We start from the raw sequence: 25725 nt of genomic DNA, 5'->3' as shown, positions 1-25725 counted from the left end.
GACAGTGTACAAAATCTTTAAAGTATACTGAAATAGATAACCTGTTAACCTATATTTTATACCCAGTAAAAATATGTTTCAAAAGTGAAAAGCAAAATGCTTTTTCAGAAATATAAGAGCTAAAAGAATGTATTACCAGCCACCTATTCCACAAGAAATGTTAAAGGAAGTCCTTCATGGAGAATACCAAATAATGGAAATCTGGAACCACACAAAGTAACGAAGAGCAGCAGAAATGGTTAAATATATAGGTAAATATAAAAACTCTTTAAAAGATAATTGTTTAAAGCAAAACTAGCAACAGTGTTTTGTGGAGTTTATAACTTACGTAGAAACAAAGGGTATTTCCAGGAAAGGGGAAATAGAAGTATACAGATGTAAAGTTTCTATATGACATGGGATGTGGCATAATATTACTTGAAAGTAGATTGATAAGTAAAGATGTAGAATAAAAATCTAAAAGCAACCACTAGAAAAATTTAAATGGAGAGGTATAGCTAATAAGTCAACAAAAATAAACTGGAATTATATAAAGAAGGCTAGAAAAGGAGAACAAAGAGGAGATATAACAAATAGGATATAAGTGGCAAGATGCTAGATTTAAATCCAGCCATATCAATAATCACATTAATTATAAATGACCTAAGCACCCTCAATTAAAAAGGGGAAATTGTTAGATTGATAAACAAGAAAGATTCAGCTATATGCTGTGAATAAGAAAACCACTTGGAATATGAGGATACAGATAGTTTAAAAGTAAATGGATGGGAAAAGATATACTACAGTAGTACTAATCAAAAGAAAGCTTGAGTGGATAGAGTAATATCAAAATGTATTTCAGAATAAACAATATTACCAGGGATAAGGAGGCACATTTCATAACTATAAAGGGATCAATTCATCAAAAGGGTACAACAATCCTAAACATTTGTGCATGTAATAACAGTGCTTCAAAATGCATGAAGCAAGAACTGTTAGAACTATAAGGACAAATATAGATAAATAGAACTACAAGGATGAAGTCACAAGTATATTATGAGATTTCAGTAACCCCCTGTATCAATAATTGATAGAAGAAGTAGACAGAAAATCATCAAGGATATAGAAAACTTGAATAAAATACACACTTCTCAAAAACCAATGGGTCAAAGAAGAAACCTAAAGAAAAATTAGAAAATATTTTGAGCTGACTGAAAATGAAAACGTGGCATATCAGAATTTGTGGGATGCAGCTAAAGCAGTGATTAGAAAGAAATTGATAGCATTAAACTTCTATATTAGAGAAAAAAGACATCTCAAATCATTGACCTACTCTTCTACCTTAGGAAGTTAGAAAAAGAAGAGCAAATGAAACACAAAGCAAACAGAAGAAAGGAAATAAGAAAGGCCAGCAATTCACAAAATAGAAGGCAGAGGGCTTCCCTGGTGGCGCAGTGGTTGAGGGTCCGCCTGCCGATGCAGGGGACGCAGGTTCGTGCCCTGGTCCGGGAGGATCCCACATGCCGCGGAGCCGCTGGGCCCGTGGGCCACGGCCACTGAGCCTGCGCGTCTGGAGCCTGTGCTCCGCAATGGGAGAGGCTGCAGCGGTGAGAGGCCCGCGTACCGCAAAAAAAAAAAAAAAAAAAAAGAAGGCAGAGAAACAATTTAAAAAATGAAACTAAAAGTTCTTGAGATCAATAAAATCAAATTTCTAATCAGATTGATTAGCTAAATAGTGGAAACACACAGGGTACAAGAAAGGTGGTAGAGTAGGAGGACATGGAGCTCACTGCCCATCCCCCCCAACAAACACATCACCAATGCATCAACATGTGGAACAATTCTCACTGAAAACTAACTGGAAACTGGCCTAAAGATTCTTGTACAACCAAGGCTCTAAGACAGATGCACAAAATCGGGTAGGAAGGGAAGAGAAGTGATCAGGTCAACCTGTGTCCCTAGAAGGAGACACAGAAAAGGAGGGGGATTATATAGGCTCAGAGATCCTCCCTGGGGAGAGAGCTGTTCACATATTGGGCACCCTAGCCTTGAGGTCTGACACTGAGAAGATGAGCACCTTAGCTGGTTTGAAAACCAGTGGGACTAACAGGAGGGCTGTAAGACTCTGATTATGAAGTGCATGCAAACACTTGCTACTCCTGAAAAAGGGTGGAGGAAGGAGATTAAAGCTGCATAGAACTCTGGCTGGTTTCCCATAACCACTGCAGCATGCACCCCAGCCTGAGCTGAGTGCCCTTTCCATCCCCAGTTGCTCCATGACACAGTTCTACACTAGGGCAAGGGCTGCTGCAGCCAAGGGGAGTGCATGGTTGTGAAGGACAGAGCCAACGTGGACCCAGAAAGGCATCTGAATGGGGTAGGGGCAGCCATTGCTGGTGTTTATGGAGGCAGTGCATCTGAGCACTCTAGGACTCTGACGGACCAGGACTACCATAGCCCGCATTGCAACCCATGCTGAGCACCCACTTCAGCCCTTCTTGCTCTAGTACTGCTCCCCTCCGGATCAAGGGAACTGGTGCTGGGAGTGGGAGATCACACACTTAGAGGGAACTGAGACAGCTTGGACCTGACCCTCAGGGATTCTGCTCCAGCAACCTGGGGCCTCACTGCACCCCAAATAGGGTGTTGATGGCCACCGAGCAGAGGAGAAGCCCCAGCCCACACCTGGCTCTCTTCCTAGCCACTCCACCTCCAACCCCACTTTGTACCAGGGTGATAGCTGCCAGCACAGCCTGGGGGAAGAGACGGTTTGTGCTTGTGTCAGATGTAGCACTCCCACCAAAGCCAGTCGGCACGTGCACTGTATAAGGACACTCATACAAGGACAGCCCTTCAAGACCAGAATAGATAACTGTGCCACCTAATTTCATAGACACAGAGAAAGTTAAGCAAAATGAGAAGACAGAGGAATTTGTTTCATTTGAAAGAACGAGAGAAAACTCCTGAAAAAACAACTAATGAAACAAATAAATAATTTACCAGATCAAGAGTTCAAAGCATAACTGAATTAGGGAAAATAATAGATGAACACAGTAAGAATTTTAACAAGGAACTAGAAAATATTTAAAAGAACCACTCAGAACTGAAGAATACTATAACTGAAATGAAAATTGTTGACATAAAGTGTAGGAAGATTTTCTTAGATCTGTCTCCTAAGGCAAAAGAAATAAAAGCAAAAGTAAATAAGTGGGACCTAATTAAATGTAAAATTTTTTTTACACCAAAGGAAACCATCAACAAAATGAAAACACAACCTCTTGAATAGGAGAAAATATTTGCAAATGATATGACCGATAAGGGGTTAATGTCCAAACTATATACATGGTTCACACAACTCAATATCAAAAAAAAACCAACCTGATTTAAAAATGGTCAGAAGGGAATTCCCTGGCAGTCCAGTGGTTAGGAGTCAGTGCTCTCACTGCCGGGGCCCAGGTTTGATCCTTGATCGGGGAACTAAGATTCTGCAAGCTGCACGGCATGGCCAAAAAAAAAGGTAAGAAGACATGAATAGACATTGTGTCAAAGAAAATATACAGATGGCCAAAGGCACATGAAAAAAAAAGTTTCTCAACATTTCTAATCATCAGAGAAATGCAAATCAAAACCCCAGTGAGATAGCACCTCACACTTGTCAGAATGGCTATCTTCAAAATGTCTGTAAGCAGCTATACTCCAATAAAAATTAATTTTTAAAAAAGCCTATAAATAACAAACGTTGGCAAAGCTGTGGAGAAAGGGGGATCCTAGTACACTGTTAGTGGGAATGTAAATTGGTACAGCTACTATGGAGAATATTATGGAGATTCCTCAAAAAAGTAAAGATAGAACTGCCATATGATTCAGCAATTCCACTCCTGGATGTATATTCGAAGAAAACAGAAACAGTAATTTGAAAATATACATGTACCCCAATGTTCATAGCAGCATAATTTACAGTAGCCAAGATATAGAAGCAACCTAAGTGTCCATGAACAGATGGATGGATAAAGAAGATGTGATACATAGATATATCTCTTTATCTATCTATCTATCTGTCTATCTATGTAATGGAGTATTACTCGGCCATGAGAAAGAATGAAATTCTGCCATTTACAACAACATGGACGGACCGAGAGGGTATTATGCTTAGTGAAATACGTCAGACAGAGAAAGACAAATACTGTAATGCTATCACTTGTATGTGGAATCTAAAAAATAAAACAAACTAATGAATATAACCAAACAGAAACAGACTCACAGATATAGAGAATAAACTAGGAAGAGGGGAGTGGGGAGTGGCAAGATATGGGTAGGGGAGTAAAGAGGTACAAACTACTGTCTATAAAATAAATAAGACTAGAAGGATATATTGTACAGCACAGGGAAATATAGTCACTATTTTATAAACTTTAAATGCAGTATAATCTATAAAAATATTGAATCACTGTTGCACACCTGAAACTAATATTGTAAATCACCTATACTTCAATTAAAAAATAGTAAAAACACAAATTAACATTATGAGATGTGAGAGGGATATCATTACAAGTCCTGTAAATAGTAAGAAGACAATAGGGCATATTATGAACACATTTATGCTAATACATGTCCAACTTGGACAAAATGGACAAATTCTTTGAACATCAACTTTCATACCTCTGTCAAGAAAAAATAGGTAGCTGGAATAGCCCTGCATCCATTGAAAGAGTTGAATTTATTATTATAAACCTTTTCACAAAGAAAAGCCCAGGTCTAGATATGTTCACTGGTGACTTTTACAAAATGAAGGAAGAAATAACACCAGTTCTATACACTCTTAGAAAATAGATGAGGAGGGAATCTCTTTCGATGGGGCCTTCATTACACTAGTATCAAAACTAGAAAAAAAATTGGAAGAAATGAAAACTGCAGACCTATATCCCTCATAGGTGGTTGCATAAATACATAACAAGTTTTTAGTATATCCAATTCAGTAATACACAAAATAATAAGGTACTTCATGACTAAATGGGGCTTATTCCAAATATGCTAAATTGCTTTAACATTCAAAAATCAATCTGTAACTCAGCATATTAACAGGATAGAAAGGAAAAACACGTTAAAAGAAAAAGCTGCTGCAGAAAAAGCATTTGATGAACTCATACTTCCATTCAATCTCTCTCTCTCTCCCCCACACCCTCTCTCTCTCTATATATATATAGAGAGAGAGATCTATCTATCTATGTATATGTATATATATACATATATATATATGGATCAGCAGTTTAAAAATAGAAGAGAACTTTTACAATCTAATAAAGAGAATTTATGAAAAACTTAAAATTAATATATCTAACAGTGACTTGATTGACTGGTTCTTCTTTAAGATTGGGAACAAGGAGATGATGTCTACTCTTATTTCTATTTAGCATTTCAGTGGATCTTCTAGCCAATGTAATAAGGCAATAAAACAAAATTAGAGGAATACAGATAAAAAAAGAAGTAAGATTGTCTTTATTCACAGATAACATGATTGTCTATGTAGGAAATTCTAAAGAATTTACAGAATAGTACTAGATGTGGTCCAATGAATTTATCAGAGTTGCAAAATCATTGTGTAAAAGTCAACTGTATTTCTGTATACTAACAATCAGAAATTGGAATTTAAAAACAATACAGTAGGGCTTCCCTGGTGGCACAGTGATTAAGAATATGCCTGCTAATGCAGGGGACATGGGTTCGAGCCCTGGTCCGGGAAGATCCCACATGCCGTGGAGCAGCTAAGCCCGTGCACCACAACTACTGAGCCTGTGCTCTAGAGCCTGCAAGCCACAACTACTGAACCCCGCAGGCCTAGATCCCGTGCTCCGCAACAAGAGAAGACACCGCAGTGAGAAGCCCACACACCACAACAAAGAGTAGCCCCCGCTTGCCGCAACTAGAGAAAGCCCATGCGCAGCAAGACCCAACGCAGCCAAAAATAAATAAATAAATTGTTTTAAAAAACAATACTATTTTCAAACACTGAAAACTACAGAATATTGCTAAGAGAAATTGAAGACCCAAATAAGTGAAGAGATATACTATATTTATGAATCAGAAGACTCAATATTGTTAAGATGTCGTTTCTCCCGGAATTGATTCATAGCTTCAATACAGACCCAATCAAAATACCAGCAGGCTGTTTCAAAATAGAAACTGAGACACTGATTCTAAAATATATATGGAGATGCAAAAAATCTAGAATAGCTGAGACAACTTTGAAAAAGAACATAATTCAAAGACTTACACTACCTGATGTTAAGGCTTATTTTAAAGGTAGGTTAATCAAGACAGTATGGTTTTGGTATAATATGTATTTCTAGATTGGTGGAACAGAGTAGAGTGATTTCAAGTGCTGTTTATATGGGTATATACACATACCAAAATTCATCAGATTGTACACTTTAAATATGTACATTTTGCCAATTATTTTAAATATAACTAAAAAATAACAAAAATTTTCAAAAAATGTAGTGGACATTCAAACTTTCATCATGTCACAGGGGGAATAGAGCCAAAGAGTTAACCTCATGTCAAAGTTTCAAGCAAAAAGGAACAAAATTGTATTAATTCTTTACTCAAAACCAGAGAGAAATAGAGAAATTTATATTGGTTGTGATATAATGCAGGAATCTGTGAAGTTGTATATCTTTGTAATCCCCGTCTTGTATAATTTAGGCTGAATGGCCTCTTGAGATTCTTTTCCCTGTGTAATTCTAAAATCAGAGTTTTGGTTTATTTTAGTTCAAAGCTACACATATTCTTCAGAGAAATGTGAAGTTACAAAAGCATAATTTTAAAGGTTCATTGTAGCACAAATAAAAACAGATGGCCCTAAAATCTGCTTAAGGAATGTTTTATTTTCTGGCCCTCAAGGAATACATTTCTTTTCTCTTGGGATGGAGGAACTGATAGTCTTCTTTTCAAAAGAATGAAAGGAGTTGGTGAAAACTGCTGGAAAATAGTGCAGAGGAAGGAGGTGCTGTTCCATTGATTATTAGCATAGCTGTTCCCAGTGTTATACATGGAAGACAGTATTTAACCACAGGTTAAATGAAAATATAAGGATCCCCAAGAAGGAGCCCTGGCTGCTCTCCCTCCAGTGACTGCACCAGGAGGTCACTGCTGAACACTGCATGTTCAGAGTAAGATTGTCTTCCCCTCCCTCCAGTGTCACTGCATGCCCATTGATAGGGGTGAACAGTGGCTTCAGAATGCTGTTTCTAGCCAAACCCCTGGCCTTCCCTATCTCCCAGCACTTACAAGCTTGCTGCCACTTTTGGCTTTGAGACTACCAGCTCTAATCTCATTGTGTTCAAGCACCACAAGAAACCCTGGACTCCTTCGGCATCCCTCATCTCCCACAATTTAATTTCTATCTCTGTACATCCCTCTTTCTGACCCCATATTTCACTCATTTTGAGAAACTCAAGGGCTCAGTCCCTGTAAGTTGTATTTGTCTCTATCCATTTCCTTGGTGAGCTATCCAGTCTCCTGGCCTTAAATACTGTCTCTATACTGATGTCTTCCAAATATCTTCCTTCAGCCTGACTGTCTTCCCTGTTTTGTTAGACTTGAGGGTCTTTTAAAAAAATTAATTAATTAACTTTGTCGGCTGTGCCACGTGGCTTGCAGGATCTTAGTTCCCTGACCAGGGATTAAACCCCAGCCACGGCAGTGGAAGCCTGGAATCCTAACCACTAGGCTACCAGGGAACTCCTCGACTTGAGTGTCTTCTTGCCCACTTGACATCTCTACTTACGTAGGCATCTCAAGCTTAGCAAGTTCAATTCTGACCTCCTGATCTTCCCTCAAAACCTCTTCTTGTAGTCTTCCCTAAGTTAATGGCAGTGCCATCCTTCCAGTTACCAGGCTCAAAACTTCGGAGTCATCTTTAAGGCTTCTTTCGTATTCTGTGTCCAGTCTGTTTGGAAATTCTTCTGGCTCTACCTTCCAAATATATCTGGAACCCAACCACCCCTCAATCCTTGGGCCAGTCTTGGTCTAAGTTAATCTTGGATTTGTGTAGTGGTCTCCTAACTGGTCTTTTTTTTTTTCATTTTTTTAAACATCTTTATTAGAGTGTAATTGATTTACAATGGCATGTTAGTTTCTGCTTTATAACAAAGTGAATCAGCTATACATATACATATATCCCCATATCTCCTCCCTCTTGGAGTCTCCCTCCCACCCTCCTTATCCCACCCCTCTAGGTGGTCACAAAGCACCAAGCTGATCTCCCTGTGCTATGTGGCTGGTTCCCACTAGCTATCTGTTTTACATTTGGTAGGGTATATATGTCACTCTCTCACTTTGTCCCAGCTTGCCCTTCCCCCTCCCCATGTCCTCAAGTACATTCTCTATGTCTGTGTCTTTATTCCTGTCCTGCCCCTAGGTTCTTCAGAACCATTTTCTTTTTTTTGTTTTAGATTCCATATATATGTGTTAGCATACAGTAGTTGTTTTTCTCTTTCTGACTTACTTCACTCTGTATGACAGTCTCTAGGTCCATCTACCTCACTATAAATAATTCAATTTTGTTTCTTTTTCCATTGTATATATGTGGCACATCTTCTTTATCCATTCATCTGTCGATGGACACTTAGGTTGCTTCCGTGTCCTGGCTATTGCAAATAGTGCTGCAGTGAACATTGTGGTACATGACTCTTTTTGAATTATGGTTTTCTCAGGGTATATGCCCAGTAGGGGGACTGCTGGGTCATATGGTAGTTCTATTTTTAGTTTTTTAAGGAACCTCCATACTGTTCCACATAGTGGCTATATCAATTTACATTCCCACCAACAGTGCAAGAGGGTTCCCTTTACTCCACACCCTCTCCAGCGTTTATTGTTTGTAGATTTTTTGATGATGGCCATTCTGACTGGTGTGAGGTGATACCTCATTGTAGTTTTGTTTTTCTTTAATGATTAGTGATGTTGAACATCCTTTCATGTCTAACTGGTCTTCTTATTGGTAGCCTTTCCCCCATCAGTTTATTTTCAACACAGCAGCCCAAGTGATCCTGTTAAAACTAAGTCAAATCATGTCACTCCTCTGCTCAAAATTCTTCGAAGATCTTTCATACCAGTCAGAACTATCACTGAAGTCTTCTATAGCATTTGTACTTCTTAAACCATTACCTGTCTAACCTAACTTCTTATACCTCTCCTTTTTCAGTCACACTGTCCTTAATTAATGTTCCTTGAAACTGCCTGGCTTGCTAACATGCTACAACTACACAGCCATTGCACCAGCTATTCTAAATGCCTGTAAGGCTCTTCCTTACATATTCCCATGGCTTTTCCCTCACTTTTCAGTAAGACCTCTCCTAAGTATCCAATATTAAATCGCACTAGCCAGTACTCCTAGTCCTCCTTCATGCTTTATTTTTCTGTATAGCACTTATCAATGTCTAACATATAAAGTATTTTACTTATTTATTTAATTTTTTTCCTCCCCCTCTACACACAAGAATCTAAGTTCTATGAGGGAAGATTTGTTTGTTCACACTGAATAAACCCAAGTACTAACACAGTGCCTGGTACCCATTAGATGCTCATTGAGTATTTGGCACATGAATGAGTGAAGGTTCATGGTTCATGATATGTAGACCCATAGACCTGGAAGGTAGATGCCAGGTTCTAGACACAAGTGAACCCCAGCTAACTGGAAGGACAAATATTTATATCTTCCCTAAATATCTCCAGGGAAGGATATTCCTCCATCTGTCCCATTGTTATTCATTTCGGTGTTCCTTTCTCAGTTCTGTTTCTCTTCCTTTACTCATGCTTTTCTCTTTATCCAAAGTGTTCTTCCTCTGTACCTGATTTCAAAACCAATTCAAATGTTAAAGCTTTTAGGAAACCTTCCTAGAATTCTCCATTTTCCAGATAGTATCACTCCTTCTTTCCTCTGTTCCCATCTTTTTTTGGGGGGGGCCCGCCTTTTCAGATTATTCTAAGCTGTAATGATTTCTGTTTCCTCTAAGTTTGTATAATATATTAATATTTGTACATCTTTTTTAAAGTTTCTTTCTTTTTTTTTTTTTTCCACCATGAGGCTTGCAGGATCTTAGTTCTCCGACCAGGGATCGAACCTGGGCCCCGGCAGTGAAAGCGTCAAGTCCTAACCAGTAAACCACCAGGGAATTCCCCTAGAACTATATTTTTTTAATTGGTTTTTGTGGTTGTGTGAATGGTTAGACTCTGGGGGTGGGAAACACAGGAAAATAAAGCTTATGTACTGCTTCACTTGGTATGTTAAAATGGTCCTTTTGATATAAGACCAAAATAGAATTTAGGTCAGTGCCTGGCTCATGGTTGGCACTTCATAGATGTTATCGATTTTGCACATACTGTGGTTACAGAAGTTGCTTCCTGCCTTTTATCAGTATGTCATTGTCACTAATTTGTGAGCTCTTAGGAAGGTCTGAATCCCATTATCTCATAAGATGTACTCAATTGAATTATTTGCTGCTGACTTGAAGGTTGCTTTACAATTTTATAAGCAGTGTGGAGGAGATGAGCATACAAATTTTATTTAACAAACACTCGAGCTTATTATGCTCTTGGTGCTGTTCTAAGCACTTTATTAATATTAATTTGTTTAGTCCTCATCACATGAAATAGTTACTTTTTAAAATTTATTTTTATGTATTTATTTTTGGCTGCATTTGGGTCTTCGTGGCTGCGTGCAGGCTTTTTCTAGTTGTGGCAGGCAGGGGCTACTCTTCGTTGCAGTGCATGAGCTTCTCGTTGTGGTGGTTTCTCGCGTTGCAGAGCATGGGCTCTAGGCGCTCAGGCTCAGTAGTTGTGGCTCACAGGTTCTAGAACACAGGCTCAGTAGTTGTGGTGCACAGGCTTAGTTGCTTCGTGGCATGTGGGATCTTCCCAGACCAGGGCTCGAAGCCATGTCCCCTGTATTGGCAGGCAGATTCTTTTTTTTTTATTTTTTATTTATTTATTTATTTTTGGCTGCTTTGGGTCTTTGTTGCTGCATGTGGGCTTTCTCTAGTTGCAGCGAGTGGGGGCTACTCTTCATTGTGGTGTGCAGGCTTCTCATTGCAGTGGCTTCTCTTGTTGCGGAGCACGGGTTCTAGGTTCACGGGCTTCAGTAGTTGTGGCATGTGGGCTCAGTGGTTGTGGCTCGCAGGCTCTAGAGCGCAGGCTCAGTAGTTGTGGTGCACGGGCTTAGTTGCTCCGCGGCATGTGGGATCTTCCCGGACCAGGGCTCGAACCCGTGTCCCTTGCATTGGCAGGCAGATTCTTAATCACTGTGCCACCAGGGAAGCCCCCAGGCAGATTCTTAACCACTGCACTACCAGGGAATTCCCATGAAATAGTTACTTTTATTATCCCATTTTACAGAGGAAGAAATTGGGACGCAGAGAAATCGAGTAACTTGCCCAGTGACATACAGCTAGTTAGTAGCAAAGCCGGGGTTGAAATATAGGCAGTCTGGCTTGAATCCTTGCTATTAATCAGATCCAGGACTGAATGTGGATGATGCCATATAAGAAATGCAAAGAATGTGCTATGGCAGTTCAAAGAAGGCAGTGGTCACATTAGTATCTGATAGGGAATTAAAGAAGGCTATATGCAGGAGTTGGTGTTTTTCCTAAGCCTTGATTTGGGGTCAGCTTTTTCAGGTGCTTGGATATGGGAGAAGAAAAGCTCAGAAGAAAAGCTCTCTAAAGCTCAGAGATGGAAAATGGAAGTAATCCTGCTTGTAAGGATACAGTAGGAAGAGAGATAAGACAAGAAAGTTGGTTTGGGGTTAGAGCATAGGATGCTTGTGATTTGAATGGAGGACAAGGTGGGGAAGATGTGATAGGATCAGAGCTGTGCTTTGTAAATGTGGGAACATTCTGTGTGGACTAAAAATTAAACAGTCAGTCTAAGAAAGAAAAGAAAAATTTTATTTGAGCCAAATTGAGGATTATAACCCAGAACAGCATCTCAGAAAGCTCTGAGAAATGATATGCACATTATAATGCACATTATAAGTTTTTTGAGACAGAGTGCTGTACACTAAATGACATATTACTGACAGTTTACACAATCCAGATCTGCAAAAAATGGCCCCCTTACAAGATCCAGAAGCAATGTTATCTTTTAAGTGGTCTTGTTGGAGCTAGGAGAATGTTGCATTCATGGTTAAGCAGGTATTTCTGCCAGTGGGGAGGTTTGGTGGATGCATAATGCCGATTCACAGTGCACAGTAGTAGAAGGGAGAGAGGAAGCCAAAAGGCAGAGAGAATTTTTTATGTTTAAATTTTTCTTGTGTTGCCATAAACTATGAATTTTATTTCACATGTGGAATGAGTCAGTGCTGCTAGAGACTGACTATAGATAAAACAGTTATAAAGTTGTTATTATATCCAGAAAAGAGGTAATTGGTCTTGAACTGCAGTGACAATAGTGATAGGTCAAGAGATATTACAGAATTTGAATTGACAGAGCAGAGAAATGGCACAAATAAAATGGAAAATCCAGTATTTATATCATCATATAACAAGTGTAAGTTTATTTTATGTTCAGTAAGATCCTTTGAATATCTGGGAAATTCTCCTTTTGGTATAAATGAACATAGTTTTAAGAGAAAAAAATCTGTTCATTCATTTCTAAAAAAATACGAAGTTTTTAAAATCTCATTGGGCTTGAAATTGACATCCAGGGAAATGATTTTCTTAGAGGCTAGCTAATTTATTCAGAATGTCTGAATCAAAAATATTTATTTATTAAAAAAATTTTTTTGGCCATGCCGTGCAGCTTGCAGGATCTTAGTTCCCCGACCAGGGATTGAACCCAAGGCTTGCAAGTGAGAGCGCTGAGTCCTAACCACTGGACTGCCAGGGAATTCCTGAAAATATTTTTAATCTGTTCAATGTAGACAAAATTAGAAACCACTTTAGCCTAATGATTTGGAAGAAATGATGGATATATTTTTTTAGAATTGCTGTATATGATTGTAGCCGTTTCCCTCATGTGATACAAGTGTAAATTGCAAATGAGAACCTAAATTAGTCTATCTATTGACTTCCCTAAGTAGGAATCTTCTAGCCGACTTATCTTATTTGCAAAAACTTATTTAAAAGTAATCTTTGGAAAACCCTGATAGAACTGGTTTGTTTTAGTGGGTTGATAAAAGTTAGTGTGAGAGGAATATTTAATTATTGTTTGGATGCCTCTGACGATACAGCTATATATCAAAATATTAACTTTGTAAGAGTTATAAACATAACAAAGTCAAACCAGGAGATGATGATATCTCAGAATTGTATCGATACAGTACCGAGAAATAAATTTACCAAGGAGGTAAAAGACTTGAAACCTGAAAACTATAAAACTTGTTGAAAGAACTTGAAGAAGACCTAAATAAATGGGAAGACATCTCATGTTCATGTATTGGAAGACTTAATGTTGTTAATATGTCAATACTACCAAAGTGATCTACAGATCCAGTGCAAGCCCTATCAGAATTCCAGTGGCCTTTTTTTTTTGTAGAAATGGAAAGCCAGTATTCAAATTCATTTGGAATTGCAAGGGACTCTGAAGCCAAAATAATCTTGTGAAAGAACAAAATTGGAACCTACACACTTCCCAATTTCAAAACTTATTGCAAGGCTACAGTAATCAAAATAGTGTGGTATTGGCATGGAGTAGAATTAAGGTCCCAGAAATAAATTCACACATTTATGTCCAGTTGATTTTGACAAGCATGCCAAGACTATTTAATGGTGAAAGAATAGTCTTCAACAAATGGTACTAGGACAACTGAATATCCACATATAAAAAGAATTAAGTTGTACCCTTACTTCAAACCATGAACGAAGTTTAACTCAAAATGGATCAATGACCTAAATATAAGAGCTAAATCCATAAAGCTCTTAGAAAAAAACATGAGGGTAAGTTTTCATGACCTTTGATTTGGCAGTGGATTTTTAGATATGACACCAAAAGCACAAGCAAAAAAAGAAAAAAATACATAAATTGGACTTAATAAAAATTAAAACCTTTTGTGCATCCAAGGACATTAACAAGAAAGTGAAAAGACAACCAATACAGTGGGAGAAAATATTTGCAATCTATATATCTGATAAGGATCTGGTCTCTAGATCTAGAATATGTAAAGAACTCTTATAACTCAACACAAAAGACAAACAATCCAATTTAAAAACGAGCAAAGGACTTGAAGAGACATTTCTCCAAAGAAGATATACAAATGGCCAACAAGCACTTGAAAAATGCTTAATGTCATCAGTCACTAGGGAAAGGCAAATCAAAACCACAATGAGGTACTCCTTCATACCTACTAGGATGGCTATAAAAAACAACAACAACAGTGGAAAATAACAAGTGTTGACAAGGCTGCAGAGAAATTAGAAACCTAGTACACTGTTGGTGGAAATTTTAAATGGTTCATCCACTGTGAAAAACATTTTGGCAGCTCCTCAAAAAGTTAAACATAGAATTACCATATGACCCTGTAATTCTACCCCTAGTATATATTCCGAAGTATTGAAAACAAGTCCTCATAACAAGTACATGTACACACATTTTCATAGTAGCACTATTCACAATAGCCAAAAGGCCGACATAGCCCAAACATTCATGGATGGATGGTTAAACAAATTGTGGTGTATATGCACAATGAAATATTATTTAGCCATAAAAGGGAATGAAGTATTGATATATGCTATACCATGGATGAGCTCCCAAAACATTATGCTAAGTGAAATAAGCCAGACACAGTAGTCACGTATTATGTGGTTCCATTTATATGAAATATCCAGAATACAGACAGAATGCAGATTGGTGGTTGGAGGGGGGAATGGGAAGAAACTGGTTAATGAGTGAGGGATTTTACTTTGGAATGAATGATGGAAGTGTTTTGGAACTAGATAAGAGTGGTGGTTGAAGAACGTTGTGAATGTACTAAATGCCACTGAGTTGTTCACTTTAAAATGGTTAATTTTATGTCGTGAATTTTAATACATTTTTTTGAGTATAGTGATACAAGAATATAAACGGTATCAGAGCAGTCATCTGCTGTTTTTCACACTGCAGTTTATAATGTAAGAAGAGGGGAGTAAAAGAAAATAAAAGTTTTAAACTAGAGCTTTCAAAAGATCAAAGCCATTTAAAAAGATTGAATTAGAAAGTTGAACAAATGATGACATGAAGGAAAAAATGGGAATAAAAACAAACGAATAAATTATCATTAGCCTGTTTCAACGAGAAGCCAGATTTTAGCATCAAGATGGTATAAGCTCAGATTTATTTACTAGATACAAAGTGGTGGCCGATGAGTTTTTCCAGGTTAGGTTCAGAATTATCACCTTAACTCTCTTTATAAGAACAAAGCAAAATATTAGTAAGTGATTTCATTGAAGATATCAAACATAAGTTAAGAAAACTAAGAAATAATGGAGTTCATATATTTGTAGAGGAAAGCACTCCTTTGTATGGATGTAGAAAAAGAAGGCAAGATAGACTTAAATATGGGACATTCTTTTGACTTAGAATTTCAGTGTATATATATTCTCAGAGAATCCAGTGGATAGGAGAAACTATTGTAATTAGCTAAACTAATTTTAGTTACTTGCGTTTAGTGCAGCAATAAAAAGACAGAAGATGAATGCAAAATGTCATGTGTTTGGGTTGTAATATAAATCACCTATAAACTATAGAGAGAATTCAACAAGTATGTGAATTTTTATTAATAGTGACTGATTTTTCACTTTGTTTTCATTATTTGGTAGCTCCTTTGTCACTTTAATTAAATAATATTCTCTTTTGTCTTTGAGAAGTTGTGGAGTGGTGCTATGTCAGACACACCAAAAAATGCCCGTTCTTGGCAGAATAAGAAAGTTAGCCTTTCTTTGATTGTAGATGATGAAAGCCATGAACAAGTCCAATGAGCATGTCCTGGCAGGAGGTGCCTGCTTCAATGAGAAGGCAGACTCTCATCTCGTGTGTGTCCAGAATGATGACGGCAACTATCAGACCCAGGCTATCAGTATTCACAATCAACCCAGAAAGGGTGAGTGTTTGAGCTGATTGAGGTTATAAGAATGGAAGAGTGTACTGGAACTGGACAGTTGGATATGTCAGCCCCATAACACTCACTGTCAGAATAGGTGACCACAGTTTGATTAAATTAACCTTTCCAAGCTTATTCTTTAGGAGTATGTTGACTACCCAGACTTAGAGTTGCAAATGGGATCTCTGTTATTGAGGGGAGCATCTTGAAAATACTGCCTCAGGATACTGACAGAGCCAGCATTGATATTTGAAGGTAGAAGACTAGGCCCCATGGTGAGAATATGCTTAGGTGGATTTAGAGCTTTTTGAATGACCATACCCAAAAAATGTTAATTAAATTAATAGGTTGACAGGATTCTGAAGGAAGCCTTCCAGATTCGGTGGTACTCAGAATGTGGTCTCATCACTTAGAAGATTGTTAGAGATGAAGACTCCATACCCCATTTCTGCTAAGTCAGAATTTGTGTTTTAACACAATTGCTGTGTTATTCAAATACACATGAGGATTTAAGAAGCATTGCTCAATGTGCCATTTCCTAAAGTGTCTTATCAGCTTCTATGGTTTTTTAAAATATTCACATAAATAAATAAAAGTTTAGCTTATTATATTAGACTGAGAAATCCTATGTTAAACAAGTTTAAGCAGATTTCTTTACTGCAGGACTTTTCAGAGCCTTTAACAAACTGATGTGTATTGTGATTTTACAAAAGCAGGATAGTGCCTAGACCTTCCCAAATTTATTTGACCATGAATCTTTTTTTCCCTCAGAACATCTCCTAAAACTAGCTTTCTTTAGTATGCTTTATGAAATACTTCTCTAGTAGACATACTGTAGGTCATTGTCTTCAGTTTATTTTTTAAATCAGTTGTTTAGTAAAGGTGTAAAAGGTACTGAGCACATGTATATTCAAATATACTATCTAAAATAGGTTGGTGATAAATCCATTATGCTCCCTATTAGTCAAATCATATCTATAATATTTGAATAAGTTCTGGATATCATTAACATAATTGGTGATAAAACTAGAAGGTCTTTAGAGGATGATTCAAGGCTTGTGAGATGTTTAGAAACTAGGTCAAAGGAAGACCTCTTGAATAAAGTATAAATGTTTAACCTGGAAAAGTACAGATTGAAAGAGAGTGAAAAATAGCTATCTCTATTTTTAAGGCTTTCTATTATGTGGAAACAATATTCAACTTACTCTCTATAGCTACAAAAGACCAAAACCAGCACCAGTGGGTGAAAGCTACAAGGATCTAGATTTGGGCTCAATTTGAGAGCACACTCTGTAACACTGAGAGCTATCCAGAAATAGAAATGGTTGCCTTGTGCTTTGTGGGCTCCCTGTCACTAGGAGTCTCTGACAAAGGCTGGATCACCTACCCATTAGAGATACTGTAGGGCCAATGGGTAGGAAGGTGGAATAGCTCAGTCCAGTTTAAGATGTGGAGAAATAAAAAGTGTAGTGCAGTTTTCATAAAGCTAAATGTAATTAAATATCCTTTTTTTCATGAAGAGGTGTTTGTCTTTTAAATAGGTGTTTGTTTTTTTAATAGCTCCACTTGGTAAATAAAATAGTTGGCAACCATATCTCCATATTCAAAATATGTTTGATCTAAAAAAAGCAATGAATTAGATCAGGGGTCAGCAAACTTTTCCTGTGAATATGATAAATATGTTAGGCTTTGCAGGCCTGTGGTCTTTGTCGCCAACACTCTGGCATCATACTTCAAAAACAGCCATAGACAATATGTAAATGAATGGATATGGCTGTGTTCAAATAAAATTTTGTTTACAAAAACAAGCTGCAGACCAAGCCCTAGTCATGACCACTAAGATTTCTTTGCTTCTTGAAGGAAGCACAAAACAGAATGGAAGAGTATATCTTAAAACCTCATTCTCTAAGCTATCATTAGTATTTGAATTATTGGTTACTTGTGTATTGTGGTGTATAGAGTCGGTGTTTTTTGTTTTCTGTATGATGATGGTTGGAGTCCCCAACTACCAAATATTTCATTATTATTTTCAACCCCTCCAACTCAGAGTCTTTCTTCACTAAGCTATTTCTATTGCTATTTTAGTGACTGGTGCCAGTTTCTTTGTGTTCAGTGGCGCTCTGAAATCCTCTTCAGGATATCTTGCCAAGTCCAGTATTGTGGAAGGTAAAGAATGAGTTATTTACTGCATGTACATTAGTTCAGTCCTAACTGTACAACTGAAAAACAAGGGACATTAAAGGAAGGCTTGGGCTTCCCTGGTGGCGCAGTGGTTGGGAGTCTGCCTGCTGATGCAGGGGACGTGGGTTCGTGCCCCAGTCCGGGAGGATCCCACATGCCACGGAGCGGCTGGGCCCATGGGCCATGGCCTCTGGACCTGCGTGTCCGGAGCCTGTGCTCCGCAGCGGAAGGGGCCGCAGCGGTGAGGGGCCTGCATACCGCAAAAAACAAAACAAAACAAAACAAAACAAAAAAAAGGAAGCCTTGACACTTTTGCCGTAGACATTTTTTTTCTTTTTTCGATTGACGTCTAATTCCAGCTAGTCTCATCTGTGCTACCTGTCAGTTCTAAACAAATGAATTAATCTGAATACTTTCTTTTTTTTAATAAATGTATGTATGTATGTATGTGTGTATTTATTTATTTATTTATTGCATTGGGTCTTCGTTGCTGCACGTGGGCTTTCTCTAGTTGTGGCGAGCAGGGGCTACTCTTCCTTGCGGTGCGCGGGCTTCTCATCGCAGTGGCTTCTCTTGTTGCGGAGCACAGGCTCTAGGCACATGGGCTTCAGTTGTTGTGGCACATGGCCTAAGTAGTTGTGGCTCGTGGGCTCTAGAGCACAGGCTCAGTAGTTGTGGCACAGGGCTTAGTTGCTCCGTGGCATGTGGTATCTTCCCAAACCAGGGCTCGAACCCATGTCTCCTGCATTGGCAGGCAGACTCCCAACCACTGCACCACCAGGGAAGTCCTGCCATAGACTTCTGACTCCTATTATTTATTCAATAGCATCTCACTCTACAGCTAATTAAAACGGTCATAAGTTTGCCTAGCTCTCCAAAGAAGGGAGTAAGTGGTAGAGATATCATGGGGCACCGACATAAAAGTTAAGAGATGGCTTTTCAGAGCTCTGGAATAAGGTACCCAAAGGGTCATAGTCTGAATTCAGATATATCACTGGGTGTGAATCTGTAAATATGTAGATGAAGTTCAGCCCCAATTACCCACAAGAATGCTGCAATCACCATTTGGTGTACAGAATGGGATTCATCTGCTGCTGGTTTGCTATAATTGACGTGAAAAGTTAATTAAGTGAAATTTAATGAAAGGCTAATGAGCATATTGGTTATTTTCTTTAATTGATTTTTGTAATTTATTTTATTGAAGTTTAGTTGATTTATAATGTATTAATTTCTGCTGTACAGCAAAGTGATTCAGATATAATACACACACACACACACACACACACACACACACACACGTTCTTTTTCATATTCTTTTCCATTATGGTTTATCACAGGATATTTATTTTCTTTGTCAACTATTCTTCACTTTTTTTGGATCTAGTTTACTCTTGTTGTATAACAAATTAAACCAGAATTTAATGGCTCAAAACAACTATTTTATCATGCTCACTGATTCCTCTGGGTCTGCCCTTGACAGGGCAATGCAGGGTTGGCTTGACCCTGCTCAGTGATGTCTGGGGCCTCAGTTGGGATAGCTTGAAGGTTGGTGGTTACTTGATGGCCGGGAGCTAGAATTATCTGAAAGTTTTTTGACTCACAAGTCTGGGGCCTGTGCTGGGATGATTTAAAGACTAGGAGTAATGACCAGAGTCCTTATCATCGGACTCCTCAGCATGCAGCCTTGGGGTAGTTGGACTTATTACATGGTGGCTCAGAACACCCAAGCACAAGTGCTCCAGCACAAGGCAGCAGCCACACTGGTTTTTATGACCCAGCCTTGAAAGTCACACAGTGTCATTTCCACCATCCTCTAGTGTTGGAAGTGGTCATAAGCCTGCTCAAAGGGAGAGAAGTTAGACTCCATTTCTTGATGGGGAAATGGAAAGGTAGCATTGTAGAAAAGCATGTGAGACGGGACATATAGTGGTCATCTTTGGAAAATATAGTCTGCACACACAATGACAGGTTTTCATTTCCACAGTAGCTCACTCCAGCACCCTAAGGGCAGTTTTTCCTGAGGGTAGATTCCATTGTGTTAACTGAAATACATAGATAATCTTACTGACTTTGATCTCCTCTATTGGTAAACTTAATAAAACAGCAAGTGAAGAGCAAAGTATGCTATTATACTACATAGCAGAAACACTCTATTAAGAAATTAAGAAATCTAGGAGCTAAGCAGTTCTTTGGTCTTAAATGACTAATTAATGCCTATGTGATCAAATATTGACTTCCTTTGAAATTGTGTCTTTACAAGGTGATTAAAAAGCACCCCTTCAATGTTGTCAAAATGATAAATTGAACTGACACAGATTCTTACAAATGCAAAGCAATGTATTTAAAAGTTATATTTATGTCTTTGGGTTGGGAATTTCTTAGGCCTTACACTTCATTGTGTGTGTGTGTGTGTGTGTGTCAGTAGAGTAATTAGCTGCCTATTTATGAAATTTTTATTGAAGCTCTTTAGAAATTAGCTGAGAAAATTTTGTGTCAACGAAGCAGGGTAATTGCTCAGCATGTGACAACTTTCTCCCTCAATTTCAGTATTTGCCTTTGACTCAGGTAGGTAGCAGCCCCAAAATAGTTATCATCTGTTGGCTACATGGTAGCCCATATAAAACACATGTGGTAGGTTTGCCTTATTGCTAGTCAATAAATGGATTTATTCCCCATCCCACTGCTGTTGTTTATTCAGTGATTTATTTAACAAACACTTACTGGCTTTCACTGTATGCAGTCATAGTAAGGCGAGAGATGCAAACGAATAAATATGATCAGAGCGTGATAGATGCATCAGTGGAAATACGAACAAAATCCTCTGTGTGTCCAAAAGAGGGACGTGACCATGTGTAAGTTTTCCCTTTGAGCAGTCTCAGGACAAACTTTGTTGTGCCTGAAGTGAAATCAACAGGCAAGTGTTTGAAGCAGAATCCATCCATCTTGGCATTTGCTCCTCATAACACTTTCAATGAGTAAGAGGTTCAGCTCAAAGAACAAAACCTCTTTGTATCTGTCAGCTTCAGAAAACAGAACAGAGTTTTACATTTAATCCTAGAGGGATTTGCTAGATGCCAGGTACAGGGTTTCACCTGCCCTTCTACCTGGCTTTGCATTGTTTCCATCTGTATTGTCTTGGTGCTGATTCTCAGATGGCGTTATGGTCCAGATCACTGCAGAGAACATGGATGCCCTGAGGCAGGCGCTGCGGGAGATGAAGGACTTCACCGTCACCTGTGGCAAGGCAGATGCTGAGGATCCCCAGGAGCACATCCACATCCAGTGGGTGGATGACGACAAGAATGTCAACAAGGGGTAAATGCGTCGACCTTCCCCCCTTGTGGCATTTCGTTATGGGCTAGGCTCTGGGTTTGGTCTATACTGGTGTTTTATAACTTTACTGAAAGCCCTGCCTAAGAAGAAAGGACTGCTTTGTATCATAACATGGAATTTTAAATTTCTGGTTTCTTGGCTTAATTTCTGAAGGAGTTTCTGTGCATATTTTTGAAGGGAGGAGGAGGGAAGGAGTTGATGAAACAAAACAATCCCTTTAAAGTTTTTGAGATAATAGTAAAACCTAAGCCTTTTTTGGTTTACAAAACACTTTTGCTAATTTTGTTTCATTTAACAACTAGTATTGTTATTTCTGTATTACAGGTGAGTAAATAAACACCAAAAGGATAAATGACTCCATAAAGCTAGGAAGTGGCAGGGCTAGGACTGAAAACCACCTCCTTGGGCTTCAAATCCTATACTCTTCTCTAGTACATGGCAACTCTATTCTGATGGTTTAAGCCCAAACCTTGGAGTCATCTTTGATGCTTTTGTCTCACACCCTACCACCTAGTCCAATAGTAAATCCTGTTAGCTTTACTTTAAAATATTTCCAGAATTGTACTACTTCTCACTACCCCTGCTGCCATCATTTGGTCTGCATTATTGCAGTCGCCTCCTAATTGGTTTCATTGTTTCTAGTCTTGGCCTCCTCCTTCCCCCCAGCCTAATCAATTTCCAGTACAGCAGCCAGAGCATTGTCACTTCTTTGCTCAAAACCCACCACTGGCTTCCAGTGTCATTCAGGGTAAAAGCCAAAGTCTTTTACGACATACAAGGCCTTACACAATCCCTCCGCCCACTTCTCAGAAGCAACACCTGGCTTCTTGCACGAATACATCAGCTGTGCTTCTGCCCTCAGACCTTTGTACCTTCTGTTTTCTCAACTTATACCCTGTTCCTATATAGCCACCCTCCGCCCACTTCTCAGAAGCAACACCTAGCCTCTTGCTCAAATACATCAGCTGTGCTTCTGCCCTCAGACCTTTGTACCTTCTGTTTTCTCAACTTATACCCTGTTCCTGTATAGCCACGAGTTGCTCCCTCCCTGCTTCAAGTTTTTTCTAAAATGTCACTTTCTCAATAAGGCCTTCCCTGGCCAGCCTACTACATTATAAGCCTCTCATACACATTTCTTCCCTCCCCTGAATTATATTTAAGAGCACCTATAACTCTCTAACATATATTTTTATTTATTTTATTATATTGCACCTGGGATGTAAGCTCCATGAGGGCAGAAATTTTTGCTGGTTTATTTACTTCTGTGTCACCAGCACCTAAAACACTGTCCAGCACCAAGCAGTTCTTTTTTAAAAAAATTATTTATTTATTTTTGGCTGCGTTTGGGTCTTCGTTGCTGCGTGCAGGCTTTCTTTAGTTGTGGAGAGCAGGGGCCGCTCTTCGCTGCCATGTGCGGGCTTTTCATTGCAGTGGCTTCTCTTCTTGCGGAGCATGGGCTCTAGGCGCAGGCTTCAGTAGTTGTGGCACTCGGGCTCAACAGTTGTGGCTTGCAGGCTCTAGAGCGCAGGCTTAGTAGCTCCGTGGCATGTGGGATCTTCCCAGACCAGGGCTCGAACCCGTGTTCCCTGTATTGGCAGGCGGATTCCCAACCACTGCGTCACCAGGGAAGTCCCCCAAGTAGGTTCTTTAAAAAACTGATTAATTGAATAAATATGCCATACTTCATTGTATTAAGCTTTCTCCCATTCATCCTTCAGACAATAACTATGTGTGGGCTTCTGAAAATACAAAAATGAAGTCCACGTGGTCCTTGCTGACAGGTGACTTACTCTGGTTTTGAAGATAGTTATAAATAAGTCCACCAAAGTTCGGAAGACGCTCATAGAAAACTCTATAGGAGACAGTGAAGATAAAAAAGAAATGAGGAACTTGGTAGAGGTGGTCAGGCAGTATTCGGGAATGACTTCCTAGAGGAATGGCTGCTGCTTGAGCTGAGTCTGGTAAGATGAGTAGACATTTGCTGCATAGCTGTGGCAGAGTGGGCATTCCAGTCTGAGGGACTAGCAGAAGCAAAGGCAGGTAGAGGGCATTTACAACAAGATTTTTTAAAAAATGGTTTTAAAACCTTTGTTATTGAACAAAAGGAAGCAATTTCTAAATCAATGAGTGTGTTTGCCTACTTTATAAATAACCCTTTATCTTCCCATACTTCCTGGAAAATTTCAAAATCAATTTGTGTTTAATTCTCTATTATATTTGGTTATTAGGTTGATGGTGTGAACTGATGAACAAGTGTCTATATTATCTGTCACAACAAATTCCATGGTTATTAGGACAAAAAAGTTGATAAACTGAAAATCTGATGCCTTAAGGGATTGGTAGCTAACAACAAGTAGGTTGCCCTTTCCTACAACACGTGCCAGTGGCAGCATCTTAGAAAAAAGGACAAGAACTAGTCAGGGAAGACTCTTGAACCCAGGAGTTTAGTTTGTAGTGTGTAGACTGAATGTTTTCTAGCTTGTTCCACTGTGTCAGGGTAGCCTTTCTCAAAAGAGTGTTAATCAACTGAGGCTGCTCTATTTTTGACATTCTCTGATGAGTTAGAAGTTAAACTTAACAATGGTTAAATAATTTTAATTCAGTCAAATGAAGCGAATCCCAATTTAGGTTAAATTTGACCTTTTGTACATAGAGATTCAAAAACATAAATAGGTTTGAAAATTGTTAGGAAAAGTTTGGAATCTTTGCGACAATTATTTGGAATCCTCATTGGAATGAGTATGTATCTCCACATATTTATACTTGCTATATTTTGGAGAGGGCACGACCATAAAATGTGGCCTTTCTATTCAGGAATCTAGAAGTGATAATGTAGCACTGAAGGGAGTTTGTTGTGATAGATAATATAGATACATGTTCATCAGTTCACACCAGCACTGTCATAATTAACATACTTGGTCAAATAATTCCTTTAATCAATAAATACTTATTAACCGCCTACATTCCAAGCAGTGTGTCAGACCTGGAAATGTAGCACACAGAGGTGAGTATATCGTATACCCTCCCTTTCGGAAGTTCATTTGTGAGGCAAATACGCAGACGTCTGGAGAGTATGATGTGATGAGTGTTGTCACAGTCAGGAGCGGAGTGCTGTGGCAAAGCCAGGGGAGAGCAGCATCGGGTGGGGCTGTGCAGTCACTGAAGGGAGGAATACTGGAGGAAGAGAGCAGGCTTGAGTAAACAGTTTCTTTACATTAAATAACCAGCTCCTGGAATCAGGACTCCTTTGTCATATGTGTGTTCCCTGAATTATTTCAGTGCATAGGCCCTTCCCTGAGAGCTCTGTTCATGTACATTTTTGTGCAGTGGCTTCTTCTTTTATGATGTTTTACACACGTGTTCAGCAAGGCACCCAGTGTAATTAGTAAAAAGACTTGACAAGAGAAGTGGTTCTTCTAACTTTGAGCTGCTTCCATCTCTTTCCTTTTGTCTCTGTTTTAGTGTCATAAGTCCCATAGATGGGAAGTCCATGGAGTCTATAACAAGTGTGAAGATATTCCATGGATCAGAGTATAAAGCAAATGGAAAAGTCATCAGATGGACAGAGGTAAGGAAATGAAACTTGGCATCCTTGACCTCCTTTGAAGACAACTTTTGCTCGGCCCAGAGACACATTCTGGGCTGATTCTGGAGGATAAGAAAAATAAATAAATAAAATCTCTCTGTTTACCTTCTATACTCCAATTCTCTCTGGTCTGTCTTAGCTCACTAGGAAGAAATGCACAAAGTGCGGCCTGCAGCAGTCAGACATCTCCTCCCGATGAACTAGTTTTTAGAGATTTGTTCACATTGGAACTCAAGAAGGGTGTATCTCTGAAGGGTGCACACCATCTTTGCTGGATTCTTCAGAAAGCTGGGCTGGTTATGCTGCAGTTATAACTGTCTTGGATAACACAGTCTTTAAAAAATAGACTTATCTCACCAATAAGAAAACTAAAGCGCAGAAACTAACTTGTCCAAGATTACATGGTGACTAAGTAATGGCTGAGTCCTGATTCAAACCCAGATCTGGCCAACTCCTAAGCTCTTTTCCACTGTATTGTTCCTTAACGTGAAAGCTGTGTTAGAGGCTAACATGGGAATGAGAGGACAGGGCAGAAACCCTGTATATGTGTACATGTCAGACAAATCAGACAAATTAG

General features: G+C 38.8%; 1 protein-coding gene across 3 annotated transcripts in view; it reads left to right on the top strand.

Annotated features, from left to right (window-relative positions):
- Positions 1-25725, top strand: part of ZFYVE9 (zinc finger FYVE-type containing 9) — a 185176-nt gene that overhangs the window by 155746 nt on the left and 3705 nt on the right. For all 3 annotated transcript variants that reach the window (XM_029227521.1, XM_029227518.1, XM_029227520.1), the window contains 4 exons: positions 15898-16048; positions 18134-18214; positions 21382-21544; positions 25025-25130. In XM_029227521.1, the coding sequence (XP_029083354.1) occupies positions 15898-16048; positions 18134-18214; positions 21382-21544; positions 25025-25130 (501 nt within the window). The remainder of the gene's footprint in view (positions 1-15897; positions 16049-18133; positions 18215-21381; positions 21545-25024; positions 25131-25725) is intronic.

Source organism: Monodon monoceros, unplaced genomic scaffold (genome assembly GCF_005190385.1).
Source record: "Monodon monoceros isolate NGI ecotype Baffin Bay Population unplaced genomic scaffold, NGI_Narwhal_1 Super_Scaffold_18, whole genome shotgun sequence".
NCBI classification, from domain to species: Eukaryota; Metazoa; Chordata; class Mammalia; order Artiodactyla; family Monodontidae; genus Monodon; species Monodon monoceros.
Note: the sequence above shows the minus strand (reverse complement) of the source record. Positions and strands in the feature narration are given on the sequence as shown.